The sequence below is a fragment of the Enhydra lutris genome, unplaced genomic scaffold (genome assembly GCF_002288905.1).
Source record: "Enhydra lutris kenyoni isolate GAN:26980312 unplaced genomic scaffold, ASM228890v2 scaffoldscaffold12, whole genome shotgun sequence".
Lineage (NCBI taxonomy): Eukaryota > Metazoa > Chordata > Mammalia > Carnivora > Mustelidae > Enhydra > Enhydra lutris.
The window spans coordinates 39,423,018-39,441,232 of record NW_019154096.1 but is presented as its reverse complement, the minus strand read 5'-3'; the positions used below and the strand labels follow the sequence as shown (position 1 = coordinate 39,441,232).

General features: G+C 48.0%; 1 protein-coding gene across 1 annotated transcript in view; it reads left to right on the top strand.

Moving 5' to 3' along the window:
* Positions 1 to 4,638: 4,638 nt before the first annotated feature.
* Positions 4,639 to 18,215, top strand: part of LOC111145354 (FERM and PDZ domain containing 2) — a 76,989-nt gene continuing 63,412 nt past the window's right edge. Inside the window, exons 1-8 of the mRNA XM_022500209.1 lie at positions 4,639 to 4,762; positions 6,113 to 6,270; positions 8,814 to 8,879; positions 11,005 to 11,196; positions 12,949 to 13,081; positions 13,839 to 13,926; positions 15,450 to 15,585; positions 16,915 to 16,986. Coding sequence (XP_022355917.1) covers positions 4,639 to 4,762; positions 6,113 to 6,270; positions 8,814 to 8,879; positions 11,005 to 11,196; positions 12,949 to 13,081; positions 13,839 to 13,926; positions 15,450 to 15,585; positions 16,915 to 16,986 — 969 coding nt within the window. The remainder of the gene's footprint in view (positions 4,763 to 6,112; positions 6,271 to 8,813; positions 8,880 to 11,004; positions 11,197 to 12,948; positions 13,082 to 13,838; positions 13,927 to 15,449; positions 15,586 to 16,914; positions 16,987 to 18,215) is intronic.

The window sequence follows — 18,215 nt, the reverse complement described above, 5'->3', positions numbered from 1 at the left end:
TCTGAAAATATTTTCAGCAGGGTAATGCTCAAAATTGTTTTAAACTTTTATTGTAGGAGAACAGACACAGAGAACCATTATAACAAATGCGTAGCTTAAAGGGTCATCCTTTTTTTCCTTCTTTCTTTTTAAAAAGATTTTATTTATTTATGTGACAGAGGGAGATACAGTGAGAGAGGGAACACAAGCAGGGGGAGCAGAAGAGGGAGAAGTAGGCTTCTTGCTGAGCAGGGAGCCTGATGTGGGCCTCGATTCCAGGACCCTGGGATCATGACCTGAGCCCAAGTCAGATGCTTAATGACTGAGTCAACCAGGTGCCCCTTAATGGGTCATTCTAAGGTGAACACCTTTTAACCATCACTGAGAGCTAAGACATAGAACGTTGTCACCCATTCCAGAAAGCCTTCAATATTCTCCATCTCAGTCATAGTCCCCTTACTCCCCCAAAGGCAACCATTATCCAGACTTCTATAGTCACCATGTCCTTCTGTTTCTTTATAGTTTTATCCCTCCCATGTGCATTCCTAGATCCTGTTTTACTCATTTAAATCAAATTGATAAATATTTTAATTGTAGGTTCCTTTTCATCCCTTTCTTTTCTCTTAAAAAGTTATTGAGATATAATTCACATATCATAAAATTCACCTTTGTAATGTGTACAATTCAGAAGTTTTTGGTATATTCACAAAGTTGTGTAACCAACACAATGAATTCCAGAATACTGTCATTGTTTCCTTAAGAAATCTATACCCACTTGCAGGCACTCCCCATTTCTTCTTCCCCCAACCCCCTGCCAAGCACTACTCTCCTTCTTTTCTCTTTCTATGTCCCTTCTGGGCATTTCATATGAAGGAAATCATATGACATGTGACCTTTAGTGACTGGCTTCCTTTACTTAGCATATTGTTTTCAAGATTCATCAGTCTTGTTTGGCATAGAGAGTAATGATTGTTTCATGGCTATATACTCATCTCCAAGCCCATCAAGTTGTATACATTAAATATATACAGTATTTTGGGGGCACCTGGGTGGCTCAGTGGGTTAAAACCTCTGCCTTCAGCTCAGGTCATGATCTTGGGGTCCTTGGATGGAATTCCACATTGGGCTCTGCTTCTCCTTCTCCCTCTGCCCTTCCCCCCTTTGTCTTCTCATGCACTCTCTCTATCTCTCTCAAATAAATAAATAAAATCTTTAAAAAACGAAAAAGAAACACTATTAAGAACATGCTGGAGGGGATCCTGGGTGGCTCAGTGGGTTAAGCCTCTGCCTTCGGCTCAGGTCATGATCTCAGGGTCCTGGAATCGAGCCCCGCATCGGGCTCTCTGCTCAGCAGGGAGCCTGCTTCACCCTCTCTCTCTGCCTGCCTCTCTGCCTACTTGTGATCTCTGTCTGTCAAATAAATAAATACAATCCTTAAAATAAATAAATAAATATATACAGTATTTTGTATGTCAATTATACCTTAATAAAGGGGTTTAAGAAAAAGATTCACCCATCTTGTAGCATATTACCGTACCTTGTTCCTTTTTATGGCGAAATAGTATTCCATTGTATGTGTATGCCATTTTGTATATTCACTCGTTACTTAAACATTTGGGTTGTTTCCACTTTTTGGATATCACCAAGGATGCAGCTACGGATATTCATGTTTTGGTGTGACATGTTTTCAGTTGTCTTGGGTATACACCTAAGAGTGGAATCGCTGAGTCCTCTGGGAACTCTATGATGAACTCCTTGAAGAACTGCTGAACTGTTTTCCAGAGTGGCTACATTATTTAACATTTCCATCGGCAGTATACGACGGTTCCAACTTCTCCACATTTCTGCCAACACTTATTATTGTTCGTCTTTTTGGTTATAGCCATCCTCATAGATCTGAAATGATATCGCATTGTGGTCTTGATTTGCATTTACCTAATGACTATGTTGAGCATCTTTTCACGTGCTTACTGGTTATTCGCACTTCATTGGAATAATCTATTCACAGTCTTTGCCCATTAAAAAAAAAAATTGGGTGATCATACGTTCCAGATTGCCTGTGACACTCTCAGTTTTGCCTAATGTAGTTATTTTTTTTTTCTAAAGATTTTATTTATTTGACAGAGAGAGAGAGATCACAAGTAGGCAGAGAGGCAGGCAGAGAGAGGGGGGGAAGCAGGCTCCCCGCTGAACGGAGAGCCTGATGCGGGGCTCGATCCCAGGACCCTGAGATCATGACCTGAGCCGAAGGCAGAGGCTTAACCCACTGAGCCACCCAGGTGCCCCTGTAGTTATTTTTTTATTGTACTTTTAACTTATTTATTATTGAGGTATAGCTGACACCTCTGATCATTTTTAAATTGGGTTGTCTTTTTTACATTGAGTTGTGGGAGTTCTTTCTATAGAGATGATCCCCGACTTGTAATGGTTTGAGTTTATTCAGGTTCTAGAACTAGGCAAAGAGTTCTTAGGTTTGATTTGACCACGGTGCAAAAGCCACACACATTCAGTAGAAAACATACTTCAACTTTGAATTCTGATCTTTTTCTGAGCTAGTGATATGCCCTACATTCCTCTCTCATGACAAGAGCAGGAGAAGCTTCCTGTCAGGCACAGGGTCATGAGGGTAAACAACTGATAACACTTACATCCATTCTGGTTATCACTTTCAGACACTATTCAATAAATTACATGAGATAGTCAACACTTTATTATAAAGTAGGTTTTCTATTAGATGATTTTGCCCAACTATAGGCTAATCTAAGTGTTCTGAGCACAGGTCAGGTCGGCAAGGCTAAGCTATGATGTTGGTTGCAAACCTAAGAACTTTTTGCCTGGTCCTAGATCCTGAATATTTCCTTTGATGTGTTATTTTGTAAAAAAACCATGAGAGACTATGGACTCTGAAAAACAACCTGAGGGTTTTGAAGGGGCGGGGGAGTGGGAGGTTGGGGGAACCAGGTGGTGAGTATTAAGGAGGGCACGGATTGCATGGAGCACTGGGTGTGGTGCAAAACAATGAATACTGTTACGCTGAAAATAAATAAAAAAAAAAAAACCAAGTTTTATGTTCTACATTAGATCTACGATTCGTTTTGAGTTACTTTTTATAAAAGATACAAGTTCTTTTTTTCCATGATGGATCCAGCACTATTTGTTGAAAAGGCTGTTTTTCCTTTATTGAGTTACTGTATTGAAATGATGGTCTTCACTCACCATATACCACAACAGCCTAAAATACTTCTAATGCAATTTTTTCCTAGTCATAAAGTGATTAGGAAAACAAAAGAAAACACATTCAGTATTTCATGAGATGTTTTGAGATTCAGAAATTTCCTATTTGAGAATCATAATCTTGTCTGTTTGTTTTTTCTCTAATAACTAGCCTTTCATTGTGGCTGCAGAGAGCTAGAAGCATATGGTGGAATGGGAGTGCCTAGTCCCTATTACGTCTCAAGCAAAGTTTAGATAAAGAAGTAGGAGGAACTAAAAAGAAAGACAAGAGAGGGCTTGCCCTTTAGCTTAGAATCTATTACTTTTTACCTGGGTGACCTCGGACTGCCTTCCAGTCTGTCAGTGGGAACCACAGACTTTCTTGGCAGACTCCTTGTTGTAAGCGACCTCTCCCACATAAAGCTTCCTGCCCAGGTTTGGCTGCAGCACACTTCTGGCCCCCAAGGGAGAGAAGGAAGTGCAAGGCTTTTGCTCTCAGGAATCCATTTCTCTTCCTGAGGCTGGAGGAGGTGAGACTTCCTGGGTACACAGGGAGCTGAGCGGCTGGCCAGTGGAGAGCCTGGATTAGCCATGTTGGATGGAGAGGTGAGGGGCCCATAATGTGCTCTCCACCCTGCTCCCCACACAGCCCTCCCGCCTGCCCTGAGGCTGTAGAAAAGATCAGTGACGTAAATGGATTAGTAAAAGCCTGCCTGTCCTCTTCCTGCTGCCACCCAGCCTGGGGCTGGCGATTAGTTGGTGGCAGCTTTGTTTGGGGGGGGGGGGGACAGACAAGTAAATGTCAGCTTTGGTTTAAAGGAGCCCTTCTAAGAAGAGAGGAAGGAGAGGACCAGCCTTCTTGATCCCTCCTCCAGCAAAGCAGCTCCGTGCTTTCTTGTGAGTCTGCTCCTTTTCAAAACACAGGGCTTGCTCTTCCATCTACTGATTTTCGATCTTCTTGCAGGTGTTGGGGGTCATTATAGACAGAGCCGCCACTGGCACCAAATCCAGCTCTGCATGTGACAGAGGAAAAGACATGAATCATGCATCGGAGATAAAACAATGTTGTTAACCTACTTTCCCAGATAGAGCGGAGCCCGGGAAAAGGATGCTCCCTGGGCATGGCTAACTGTCTTGAACAGCACAGGCCTTGCTCAGAGGAAGGGGCCCTTCTCGGGGTTCATTTGTTCATTCATTTATTCCCTTAAGCCTTCACTTGGGAGTTTATTTGCTCATTCACTGAATCAGCGGCCGGCCTAGCCAGCTCCCCCCATAAGCATTTCTGTAGTTCCTCCTGTGTGCGCAGCCCCAGAGATGCAGGAGATGTAAGCATGGTGCTTTAAGCTGCTGAGGGGCCTGGATGGTGCTGGGGCTGATGTGGTGAGTGTGGCCCCAATGTGCTTGTGGACATTGCAGAGACTCTACCACATACGTGTCATTGCAGGCATGAGCCCAGCCTCTGTGACCCTGGCCAGTGCCCTGCAGGTCAGGGGCGAAGCTCTGTCAGAGGAGGAAATCTGGTCCCTCTTGTCCCTAGCTGCTGAGCGGCTCCTGGAAGACCTCCGAGAAGGTAAGAGTGTCTGGGGCAGGTAAATCACAGCGAGTTGAGTGCAAAGCTTCCCAATCACATTTCTGGCTGCTGCTTCTCAGATGTGTTACCAGGTGGACAAAGGACACCTACCTTTGGAGCTGCACCGGGAAGGCAGGCTTGGCTCTTGGACCTGGTGCACAGGAGAGTTGAAAGAAAGGCCTTGCTTCTAGGGAGACAGGGGCTGTAGCAATCGGGGCCTCTCCCCACACTGGGACCATTGCAGCATAAGGAGACAGGAGGCAGGGAGCAGCTACCTGGACAGCTGACAACCCCAGGCTGACCCCTGCTTGGTGGTGTGTCACCTTGTGTCCCCGCAGGGGATAGAGAACCCACATACTAGTTGGTCTAAAGAGGAGAAAGAATTATTAAATTAAATAATTTAAATTATTAAATTCGAGGACTAATTTTAAGATAGGAGAAAATTTTACATGATCCCCAGGGCTGAGGGCAGCACCAGTGAGGCACAGACTTTGAAGGGAAGCCCCTTGCCCAGCTTGGGGTTCAGATCTGCTGGAGTTGCTGTGCTTGGAGCCCACAATGACGGCGCACTCCGCTGCTCTGCCCGGCTAGAAGTGGCCAGCAATTACTGGACAAACGAGGCACAGGAATCGCCCACACAGGCCGGGTGACCCCCTGGGTGGACGCGGGTACCGGGGAGCCACACCTTTGGGAGTCCGTGCGTGCAGATGGCCTGGAGCCCGCGGGATGTGTGTAGACGGAAGGATCACTTGGCCAGGCCGGGCTGGGAGGTGGCAGCCGGACCGAGGCTCCTGCGCGTGGTGCAGCACGTCACTGGGGCGTCCTCACGCGAGCTCCGCGCCCCGGGAACAGCAGGAGGGGTCCCCTCCTCCCGCGGTGTCTCTCCAGCGCCCTCTACTGAGAAAGCTGCAGGTCGCACTCGCTCTAAAGGACAGATGCTGGAGAAAGCAAGTATGGAGAGAGGAGTTTGGAGTGGCCAGACATTTCGTGGGTCATTGGAACAAACACCGAGTACCCACACTCAGATATCAGCTCTGAAGTCACACGTGCCTGGGGGCAGCAGGACCGCAGTGGAGGCGCCCCAGGCGCGAGATCACACGAGTAGCAAGTCCCAGTGTTGGAGATTAGGAGGCTGTGCACCTGTAACCTTCAGTTTCATCTTCCTTGTGATTCCTCACTCCTTTTTCCCTGGCGGGGGGAAGACTGGGGGAGGGTTGAATTTTTTTCACTTTATGTTTCCCTGGGTCTTGCTCTTAGTCCATCCCAGGGGCACCAGCTGGTCACAGTCTCAAAACTGCCCCTCCGGACAGTGGTCTCTTCTCTATACTCCCATCACGGCCTTGGTTTCAGATTCCTCGGACTATGTGGTCTGTCCCTGGTCAGCCCTGCTATCTGCAGCCGGAAGTCTTTCTTTCCAGGACCATATTTCTCACATAGCGGCTGCTCCTTTCAAGGCCCCTGAACTGCTACAGGGACAGAGTGATGAAGAGCCGTGTGATGCATCTCAGGTAAGGTTGGCAGCTCTGCAGCACCTCTGGGCCTGTCCGGGGGAAAGGCCTCATTCTAGAACATTGGACCTGTCCTGGGGGTGGTGTCCCAGCTCTTGGCTTAGCCCCAAGAAACACTGAGACAGAATAGGTTGAAAGAATTTTATTCCCAGGTCTCTTTCTCTCTCTCTCTCTTTTTTTTTTTTTTTTTTTTTGGGCAGCAGTGTATTAGCTCTTAGATGATGACAGGTCAACTTCTCTGAGCTCCAGTTTCTGCATCTGTAAAATGGGTTCATTCATATGACCCAATCCATCAGCTTACTATAAATACTCAAAAAAAAAAGTGTTAGAAAAATTGTGGGTAAATGGTCTGGGACATTGGTACCCTTGGCAGTGTGTGACAAAACCCTAAAACATCCTCAACTAGGAATTTGTCCTAAGGCATGAGTGAAGAGTGAGTTTGCTGCAGCAATGTCTACTGTTGTATTGTTGACATTAGTGGAAAATTACTTACTGGACAACTCCATGTCCAGTAAGTAAGAGAGCATTAAGGTGAGGCTGTAGGAGCTTATAGAATGGCTTGAAAAGAACTTAAACATATGCATGTACAATGTGATGCTCATTGAATACACACACACACACACACACACACACACACACACACACACACGGAGATAGAGACAGAGATGAGAGAGGGTGAGTTCTAAAAATATATATACCAAGGTGTCTGCAGTGATCATTTCTGGATAGCAACATCAGTGATGATTTCAGTTTTTCCATGGATGTGTTTTGCTTCTGAATAGCACCAAGTTTAGTAAACGTTATTTTCAATTTTATTTTATTTTATTTTTTTAAAAGATTTTATTTATTTATTTGAGAGAGAGAGAGAGAGAGAGAGAGAGTGTGAGAGAGAGAATGAGAGGGGAGAAGGTCAGAGGGGGAAGCAGATCCCCATGGAGCTGGGAGCCTGATGTGGGACTCGATCCCCGGACTCTGGGATCATGATCTGAGCCAAAGGCAGTCGCTTAACCAGCTGAGCCACCCAGGCAGCCCCCATTATTTTCAATTTTTTAAAAAGAAGAAATTCTAGGGAGAGAGCAATGTAAGGCAGGCACACAACACTCAGGGCACAGCAGGCACTTCCTCAGTGTGTTCTGTTTCTTCCAGTCCTTTCCTGGGAAGAGTACAGCACGGAAGTCCAGCCCTTCTCAGGAGGCCCCTGGAACTGGAGCTGCTTTTCTTTTGGGTTTGGAGAACAGGGCCTCGGTGGCCTCACATCTCCAAGTCAGATCCCAACAGTGAAAGCAGCACATCCCCCATTGCGGTGGCCCCGACTCTGTCCCTGCACAGGCAGTCTCCCAGCCCTCCAGGCCCCAACACCCTTTCCTACATGGACAGAATCCCAGGGATGAATCCCCGGACTCCTGTGTTAGACACAGACGTGGGTACGTCTCAGTCCCTCTGTTTGGGTCTCTCTGGTGGTGGCCCCTCCCGTCTGGCCTCGGCTGAGATGCCACAGCCAGAGTCGTGGGATCTGACTTTCTGGTGTCAGTTACAGCAGAAGCCCCACCACAATAATAAATAAACATTTATTGAGAACTTAGTATAAACCAGAGGCAACATAGCCAAGGCCCGGGGCAGGGGCTCTGGTTCAAGTTTAGGCTTTAGGTCTTCTTTGTGAAAGTGCCATAAGTTGCCTTTGGTTTGTCTCTTCTGTAGAATGGAGACAATTAAAATATTGACCTCCCAGGACAGTATTTGGGGTGAGGATGAAATGAGTTAATATAAGTAAAAGTCTTAGAGCCCAGCTTGCCACGTAACTGCTCTGCATCTGGTAATCGTAACAATAATTATCATTACCATTTCCAGGTGTTTTTTACTCAATGCTCATGAGTAGTCAGGCAGAACCCCCACTGTAAAGATGAGGCAAGTGAGGCTCGGAGAAGTCAGATACTGCCCTTCCATTTCACCGTGTCGCTCTCTGACAGCACATGGTGCTTTTAAATCAGGCCACCCCATAGGGTGTCACCGACAGAGGGCTTTGGCTACATGGACCAGAAAGCCTAAAATACAGAGGCTGAAACCACAGATACAGTTAGGATTTGCTTCACAGGAAGTCTGAGGATTGGCCACCAGCTCAGTAAACGTCATCAAGGACCCTGGCTGTGTCTTTCCATCCCACCCTCCTCAGCTGCTGGCATTTTGCTCTCACACCTGTTGTCTGAGGAACCAGGATATGTGGTGGTTCCACGTATCCCATCAGTGGGCAAGGCAAAAAGGAGGAAAGATGGGGCGAGCTACCTGCGTTCTTATTGTCAGTAAAGCAAAGGTGCTCTCAAATGCCCCTTAACAGACTTCTCCTGCATCATTTGCCAAAGTGTGGTGTTATGGTCCCTGGGGCTTTAGGCCACAAGAGTAGGAGGGAGACGGGAAAGTTTATGGGAGTCGCAGACGGTTGTGAGGCTAGCCAGCTGCGCGTGCAACTGGAATGGTGCTTTGTTTGCATGACCACGGAATAATGGAGGTGATGGCAATCTAACCTGGTGTTTTTTTGTCTTGGGCAGATGCACGTGTATTCTTTGGGCATGACCCTCTACTGGTCAGCAGGCTTTCACGTCCCACAAGATCAGGTCTGTAAACGAGAAATGCCAAGTCTTGCCAGGTCATTCTTTGGATTTCGTTAGTGGTTTTCTTCAGGATGGGGATCACATCTCTTGAACCACGTGCCACCACTCTGTCCTCCTAGGTTCTAGGAAAGCACTGCTGGCCCATCACAGTGGGCCTCCTGCTGAGTTCAGAAAGCACCTCAGAATGCTGCTCAGCATGGCAATGCAGCCAGCCACGATCTAGAACTGGCAAGACTTACAAGCTCAGAGGAAGTAGCAAGTCTAGAGGGTTTTACAGATAACGAAGATACCGATGTAGAAAGCAGCCCTTCCTGAGGTGAAATGCTTCCCTGAGAAATGGTTCTGTGCTCAACAAATTTGGGAGAATGCTGGCTACGATAGCTTCCTCTCAGAGATTTGGCAGAGTAATTTATTAAAGACTCTGAGAAAGCCTAAAGTAAAGGAAATTTTAAACTATCATAGCACTGTATAAAATTTTTGACTACAGAATGTGTGTGTGTGTGCAAATTCTCATCTGACACTATAAGAATTCCTAAGAGACCAGTGAGTTAGAGAACCCCGTCCTGTCTCCCTCCCTCCTTCCCTCCCTTCTTTCCTCTCGTCTTTGTCCTCTCTAATTCAACATCCCAATGTTTCCTGGTGTTTTTTGTTCTCATCCCTTTTCATGTAAAATCTCTTTTAGCTTCCCACTACCCATGGGATTAGGTTCTACTTCTCAGCAGGGCATACCTGGAGCCCCAATTGGGGTTCTTACCTGTGGATCAGGTTCTTCTCTGGAGCTCTGCTGTCATCCAGGCTGGCTTCCTGGGCATGGGGCATGTGTAACTGTAGATTGCCCTGCACTTACAAGGGCCCATGCTTGATTTAATGCTTTGATGTCACCAGCTTAAAACCCTGAAAAGTTTTGAACAAGGGGCCCTGCATTATCCCTTTGTTTCCCTGGGCTCTGTCCTGTCCATAACCCCCTTCTTCTCAGACATGCCCCCCTTTGCATATACTGCTCCCTCTATCATGGTTCACTCCCCCACTTTTCTCCTGGTTAACCCCAGTGTGCTTTCTGAGGTTTAGTTCAAGTTCTTTCCTCCATCTCCAGACTCCCTTCCCAGGCTGGGTTAGATCTTTTCTGCTGTGTTATTACCATATCTTGTACTTTCCAAGACCAAAGTCCTTGACCCTTGAGTTGACCATTTTTCTCATCAGACTGTGAAGTCCTTGAAAGCAGGGAGTGTCTGCTACCTTGCAGTTCCAGTAGCCTGGGGCTCTGGGAACATCCGAGGTGCTTGGATTGGCTGCCTGACCCCAGGACACAGTATCTCTCTTACACTTGGAGATGGGGATTCCCAGCTGGTGCTGGATGGCCAGAAATAGTAGTGCAGACTTTATATTGAAAATGACTTGCAGTACGGGGAGTGTGAGAAAAAGCCCAATGTTGAGTCTGATTTTGAGGACTTCTGCATATAAATGGTAGCCACTGAAATGCATGAGGAAAGTGCTTAATAAAATGTTTTTTCTTTTGCTTGATGGGTACATGTGACATAAAGTTCTTCCGATGATTGTTGACCTTGTGCTGACCACTGGAGATTCCAAAGGGGAAAAAAGCACAATCCTTACATTCCCAGAGCTTATATTCTAGGGGATGGATCCCAGTGAGACCCACCTAAATAATCTGAGAAGTAATTTGGTAGAAAGTAATTGAGGAAGTAATTTGAGAAGTAATTACATTGGAGACGTAATCGAGAAATAATTTGACAGGTTTCCCAGGTGGGTGTGAGTTGAAGGCTGATCCCTGGTTTGAGCTGAGTGCTTGGCATCGGTGGAAATTCATTCTGTCAAGCACCTATTTTTCATAAGTACTCCAGGCACATGTCTTTGCTCTCTGTGCACCAAAGAACATTCCAGACTAGAAAGTAGCCAACTTCACACAACTGGCGCAGAGATAATTGCTCTGCATTTTGTGGCCCCAGTGACAGAGCTTGTGTCCGTCCCTAAACTCTCCAGAAGGGGCAGGCATCTGTCTAGTGGTGATGACATCCTCCGTGTCCGGGAGTCCCTACTGCACATCCGACAAAGCGCTGGGCTCAGCGGCAGCCGCTCTCCAGACTTCTTACACAGCCCCTTTCCTCTCCAGCCTCTGCGGCTCCATGAGCCCTTGCACTCCATTCTGCTGACTATGTGTGAAGACCAGCCTCGCAGGCGTCTGCCCCTGCAGTCAGTTCTGGAAGCCTGTCGGGTTCATCGGGAAGAGGTGGCTGTATACCCAGCTTCTGCCAATCTCCATGTCCAACGGCTGGCCGGCTTAGTTCTGGCCACCATCTCTGAGGTCAGTGGAGATCTGTGCTTCCCAACCCAGGGGACACTAGCTACAGGTAGCTGTTAACATTTAAATTAGCTAAATTATAGTTCATTGAAATGAAATAAAATAAAATATTCAATGCCTCCGTCCCACCGACCACATTTCAAGAGCTCAGTTGCCACATGTGGCTGCTGATGAGCCTGCTGGACAGGGCAGATACAGAACAATCTCATCATGGTGGTTCTGTTGGGCAGCACTGGGGAAGACTTTCAGGCAAGCCCAGATTTCTAATGTGGCCGAGACTCTCGGGATCTTTCAAAGAGCCCTTTATGTAAAAAAGCAATTGTGTTTATAACCCACGAGTCAGCTCCCCTATCAAAATTTGACTAGGTCTCCTGCAAGGAGCCTTCCCTGACGGTGCCCTCAGTCCCTGGCTCCTCCCTCCCTCTGCTGTCCTGTGTCTGCCGAGAGTCCCCGTGTTGCGCGTGTCACACCGTGTTGCTTGCTGTCCTGTGCATTCCCCACCATCTACCAAGAAGCTGACACATAGTAGGCATTTGGTTTAAGTTGGGTTCCCTTGAAGTGAAGCCAGAAATGGTGATGTTTATGCATGTTATTTGTTTTAAAGATTTATCTATTTATTTTGGAGAAAGAGAGAGAGAGCATGGGTGGGAGGGGCAGAAGGAGAGGCCGAGAGAATCTCAGGCAGACCCCATGCTGAGCATAGAGCCTGATGCAGGGTTTGATCTCACGACCCTGAGATCACGACCTGAGCAGAAACCAAGGCCAGATGCTTAACCGATTGTGCCTCCCAGGCACCCCCATGCATGCTACTTATTGTGGAAGTGCCTCTAGGAGAGGGGGAATGCTGGAAGGAAGACAGGATGGCTGATAAGCCCAGCCTGGAGGTGATCTCAGGTGGAGACAGCCTCAGCCTGGCCCCACGGAAGGTGGGTTGTGGTTTCTGGAGCAGGAATTGTGTCAGCGTTGGCCCCCGTGAGGCAGGGAAAGTGTGGGAGAGAGGCCAGTGAGGTGCCTGGGATATAAATGCAAGGAGGTCTGCATCTCAGAGGAACCAGAGGGGGGTGGGCTGGAGCCTGGTTGGGTAGCTGTGCACTTGTCCAGGGGTCAGGCTGGAGAACTGAGACCAAGACTAATGCAGGGGCCATGTGGATGGAGAGCAGGGGACAGCTGGGGTGCATGCTGCCCCCAGTCATTTAGAAAATGTCTCTTCCATCTTGTCCTCCTTCTTGGATCCCTCTGTCTTGGCATCTGAACATGTTGCTCTTATTCAAAGAGCCAGAAGAGCTACAGTGAAGCACAAATCACACGGTGAGGTCAGGGAGATGGACAAACAAGAAAACGTGATATGATGTAGAAGTAGATGTAAGGTGACGAGGGAAGGTGACAAAAGGGACACTTTCCTCTGCCTTGAGGGCAGAAGTGGAGAGGTTTGGAAGTAGAGAGAACACTGCTCTGGGTCTTAGAGGCACAGAGGGGTTTAGCAGGGAGACCCTAGGCAGTGGGGGGAATGCCTGAGCAAAGGCACAGTTGTGGAGAGGTCCACTGGTAGTGGGGGAGGGGAGCGAATTACTTTTAGGGTGCCTGTGGGTGGTGGAGTCTGGAACCCGCTCTGGTTGCCAAAGTGTATTGTTGGGCTCTCACTGTGTTCAACAGACACTTCTGAACTGACTTAATCTGACAGCCAGTCTGTATGCGTCTATACAAATGTCTCCTCTTGACTTTGGGTTGTGGATGTGTGGTGCACTTGACCTTCAGGTGGGGAGGGGAGCTGCAGAAGGAAGCTACTCTGTGCAGCGGGACCGAAGCCGCCTGCTCAGGAGTAAGCTGCATCAGGTGAGCTGTGAGGACCCAGCAGCAGGCGCCCTGGAGCGACCGCACCCCTGCAGAGGTGGGTACAGCACCCAAGCATTCCAATGCTATTGTTTCCTGTGGCTAGTGGGCCAGATATTCACCCGGGCAGGTTTCCCTCTTCCAGGAGCCCCCAAGGAGAAGAGGGCGTGTCCTCAGGAAAGCATCATCTGGAGATAATTATTTATATCAAACATAAACCCTTTTTTAAAATTGAGTTTGAACTGTCCATCTTGATAAAACAAATTTCAACGAATGACATAAGAGCAAAATAAAGCAATCTTTTAAAGATTGTTTTAGTTGTTGCTCTAGTCATGTTAGAGGAACTGTTTTTTGAACAATCTTCGAATCTTCTACTGTTCTCTACTCTTCAACTGAATCTGAGGGGCAACTGGGTGATGGGCATTAAGGAGGGCACCTGATGGATGGGGCACTGGGTGTTATGTGCAACCAGTGAATCACTATCTCTGAAACTAATAATACAGTATATGCTAACTAAATTGAATTTAAAGAGAGAATGAAAAAAAAAATAATGTTATTGTTTGCTGTTCCTAAAACAAGGCACTCTTTGCCCCTGGGTTTTGTCTTTCCCTCTCAAAAAAATAAGTTCCCCTGACTCTCTGGAACTGTCATTCCCATTTCTCACATGAGCAAATAGACTCAGAGAGGGTAAGCAATTTTGCCAAAGTCACACAGCCAGTAAATCACAATGCTGATATCCACATCCCAGGCTGCTCAATTCAAGAGATCCATGCTCTTTACATCTTCCCATGCCCTCCATCATGCTGTTTGATAAGTTTCAGAGAGAAGCACAGAGACCCAGAGCTCCCTGGAGCCCGGTCTGAGCACCTCAGTCCCCAGTCACCGCAGCCTCTCGGCTAGTAGGTAAGTAACAAGGTGTACAGTGTGTGGGCCACTTGTGGGGCCTGCTGTATCTTGCTTCTTGGCTGATTGCTAATGTGAGAACTTTTGCTGCTCCAGAAAAAGCTGACCCTACTCCATTGGCAGGTGGATTAAAAAAAAGCAAACCCCACATTCAAGCTGATGTGCAGCCAGGGTGATGAGGGGCCAGATGGCAGCTGTGCTGTCAGGCATTCTGTGTCCTCTGGAAATCCGGTTCAGGCTCCGTTCTGGAACAATGGCATGCTTCCATGTTGTGATTATCTGTGGCTCCATGAGGTGGCATAACGAACGACCACAAAACACAATGTTTAAAAATAATAGTTTTGGGGCACCTAGGTGGCTCAGTCTGTGAAGTGTCTGCCTTCAGCTCAGGCCATGATCTCAGGGTCCTGGGATCGAGTCCCATGTCAGGTTCTCTCTCATGCCCTCTGCCCCTCCCTTCCACCCCTGCTAATGCTCTCAGCATCTCTCTCTCTCTCTTTCAAATATATAAATACAATGTTTTTAAAAAAGTAATGGTTTATTTAGCTCTTGCTTATGCAAGTTGGACAATTCAGGCTGTGCTCAGCTGGGAGGTTCTTCTGGACCCTCCTGGAGGCCCTTGTGCTCTGTGATCAGTTGCAGCCTGGCTAGGCAGCTACACTTTTGGGGGGTGGCTGGCTGTTATCTGGGGGAGCCGTGGCTCTTCACCAGTAGGCTAGCCTGGGATTGTCCTTATGATAATGGCAGAGTTGAGAGAGAGAGAGAAGGAAGGGATGGAGGAAGAGAGAGGCACAGGGCATGGGTCATGGAGAAAAAGTGGCTGGTTTTGGAATCAATCTGACATAGATGCTCAAATCTGCTCCAAAACCACATGGGGCCATATCTTCCTGCATCTGGAACATTAGGAATTTTGAAGTTTGGGTATTTATTTCTTTACATGTTGATTTGTTGTCCTTCTATCATCAGCCAAGGGCTGTGGCAATACTTGGCATCACATACACAGCTGGGGCCTTGACTGGATGCTGTAAGGTTCATCTCATAGTAATTTTTTTTCCTGCTATTTAAAACTCTGTTTTTTTTTTCCAATGAAAAGTGCTTTTTTTTTTTTTTCTGATTCCATAAACAATGTATTTTTTTTTTTTTTACCAAAACATTTCAAACACTATATAAAATTCTAAGTAGGAAAGTCAGCATCCCCTGTGACCCCATCACCAGCTTCAAGTTCTTCAGGAGCTGGGGTCATAGGACCTGCTTGTCCTGAGCACAGTGAGCTGAAGCAGGGTTGTGGGGTGGGGAAGAAATGGACTGGGACCTGGCCCCTCACACCCCACCCTGCTCCTGTGGCTCTGCAGCCTCAGCGACCTCCTTGGAAAAGTACACATGGTAACTCCTCCCCTAGGCGTGGGGCGAAGGGAAAGTAGGGGACGTGCCCTGTCCAGTAGAGCACCTGCGCACCATGGGCTTTCATTGCTGGTGGCCGTTTGCATTGTGTGTCATCTTTCCCCTTCTTGACTGCTGGCCAGTGCTCTGCCAATGGAAGCTCCCCCAGAGCTTGAGGACGGACAGCAGCTCAGCTCTGGCTCGATGTTCCCAGTGTCTGCAGAAACCTCACAGTCAGCAGTTCCTTCTCAAAGGGCTTTTCTGCAAAGAAAAGGAAAGGTGAGCAAAAGAGGACCCAAAGACCTTCTCCAAAGAGGTTTGAGTGGGGAGCTGTGTGGCTGACACCGTCGTTGAAAATGGGCAGGCTCCCTCAGCGAGATTTTCAGCCCTGCATCACCCCTTCTTGAACAGCACTGCCAATAGCTGAAAATTGTTTTAATAACCACATAAGCCCTGTGGTTTAATCATGAAGGGATGAGGGTCCCCTGGAGCAGGGACAAGCCCCTGCCTGGCTGTTCACGGAGGAGGCTGCCTTTGTTGGCGTTTGGCCTGGGCATCTGCAGCCCTTCGGGAACATCAGACCCAGATGCCCCCAGAAAGCCTTCGTTTGTTGGCCTCTCTCTGTTGCCGAGAGATTTTCTTAAAGCTCCTTAGCCAATTTGAGAGGAGTTGAGCCTAGAGTAGCCTCGGGACATCCTCTCCTTTGCGGCTCTGGGCTCCCACACTCCCCACGCCCCTGCTGCCCTCAGAGACCACTCTCCCACGTTCTCAGGTAGACAGGGTCCGGGACACTTTCCTCTTCTTTGGATTTTTGCCATGATCACTCAGTAAAGACACTTCTACAAGACTCTCAGGACACACATCATTTATTGGCTGGTCTTTTGGCCTTTGGAGCAGGAGTCTGGTTGGTTTCCTTGGGGAGCACATTAGTAGACCTACCCAATCTTATCACTCTTAGATTTGGGTGAGCTTCTTAACCTCTTGGAGCCCCAATTTTCTGACAAATGGGTTGAGATTATGCACCCCACAGGATGATAGCTGCATGTAACTAATGAGAGGTATGAAAGTATCTCCCCATCCAAGCATGATACAAACAATGTGAAATTGGAAAGAGCTGCTCATGCACATTATTGATTCAACATACAGAGCTAGAAAAACATTCATCCAATCGAAATCTAGAGGTATTTTTGCTTTAGAAAATCTCTAGCATATAACATATATTTGTATTATATAATGTATTTTATAATTTTGATACATACAAAAGATTATGTAATGATGTGTGAATTATGAAACACACAATGAAGCAGACACCCAGCTTAAGAGCTAGGACAGCACCAAGAGCACTGTACCCACTGTTAAGACGTCTGCTTTGAGATGCCCAACTTCACTGAGTTGAGCTCTGTTGAGCTTCCCCCCTGCCACACCCCGGCCCATTGAGCCCTGTTTCCCTGAAGCCTGTTTCCTGCTGGCTCCCAGGAAGGGAGTGCTGCTAGAGGGTTAGGGGAGGTGAGTGCATTGGGGCAGCCCAGTCCAAGAGCTGGGGGGCCAGACCCCCTGGGATGTGACTTCTCTTCTGTACCATGAGTGACTCTTGAGTGTTTTTCCCAGTTCTCTAGGCCTGAGTTCATCTTGCTGGCTGGAGAGGTCCCGGTGACTTTGCATCTACCCGGCTCAGTTGTGGTAATTGCTGGGATAAATGGGCAGGGGTGATGGGTGGTGAGGGAACCACCCTGCTGGGAAGTCCTGGAGGCTGACTGACTTCTAACGGCGGTTTCAGGCTGGGGTGCTCGCTCTCTCCTCCAGACTCCTGCCGGAGCTCTGGGCTAAGTCACACTCCTGCTTCCTGTCCTTCAGTACTCCCTCTTCTCCTCGAACAGGAGCCCTCTGCTACTTCTGGCTCAGTCTTGCTTGTCTTTCCAGACTCAGCTCGACTTTGTCACTTTAACGGGTCAGCAAATATTGTTTAAGCATCTAGCATGTGCCAGGCACTACTCCAGACCCTAGATTGTTAATGTGAACACAAGAGGGTCCTTTCCACGTGCAGCTTTCATCCTAGCATATCTGCATTTGTCTAGTGTCCGGTGGAAAAGTCAGTCTTCCTTCCCTTAGCCCTGCTTTCCCAGTCCTGGGAAGACTGTGGACCCCCGAGAGATTCAACCCTTGTATGGAGAGGCACTTGGTGCCTGGATTGGGGGTGGGTGAGAGGCTTGGCCCTGCTAAGACCCACTGAAAGAGCTTTGGTGATCCCAGCCCAGGGTGGGGACAGTCACTGCCATGCCCTCCTCCGAGATGTCTTGGGGGCATGTGTTCATTTCTAGGACCCTTCCTGAGCCAGCCCTCTGCAGAGGAAGGTAGTGATAGGCTGCCCTGGGTGGAGAGTAGAAAGGGGGAGTGGGAGGGCCAGGTTGAGGTGGGCTGGAGCACCAGTTAGCTGCTAGAACCATTCTGGCAAGTGGGGCCATGGAAGCCCCATGTGTAGCTCCGTTGTCCCATTGGACCTCACTTAGAAAAACACATGTTCAAGGACACAACTATTAAGAATTTCAAGAGGGCAGTTGTAGAGCATTAAACCCAAGGAGAGGGCTCTTCGAGCACATGGGGTGGCCCCCACATCTCTCTCAGCTGATTCATCAGGGAGCCTCAGAGTGTGATCAGCCCTGCCCTGGGTCATATGGGAACAATCTCCCAGAGGGTCCTCAGGTCTGGAGTGTGGGGCCTGCCCCTGGGTGCCACAAGGGATAAGGTATGGCCATAAAGTCACGCATGCCAGTGTCCATCCTTAACTGTCCTTTAATAAGGACTTTGTCAGGGGAGATCTGGGCCAGGCTTCTGGCTGGGCTGTGGGCTATGATGGTAGAATGATGGGCCATTCTGGGTGACTGAGCAATGGTGACTGTGGTCAGCATGGG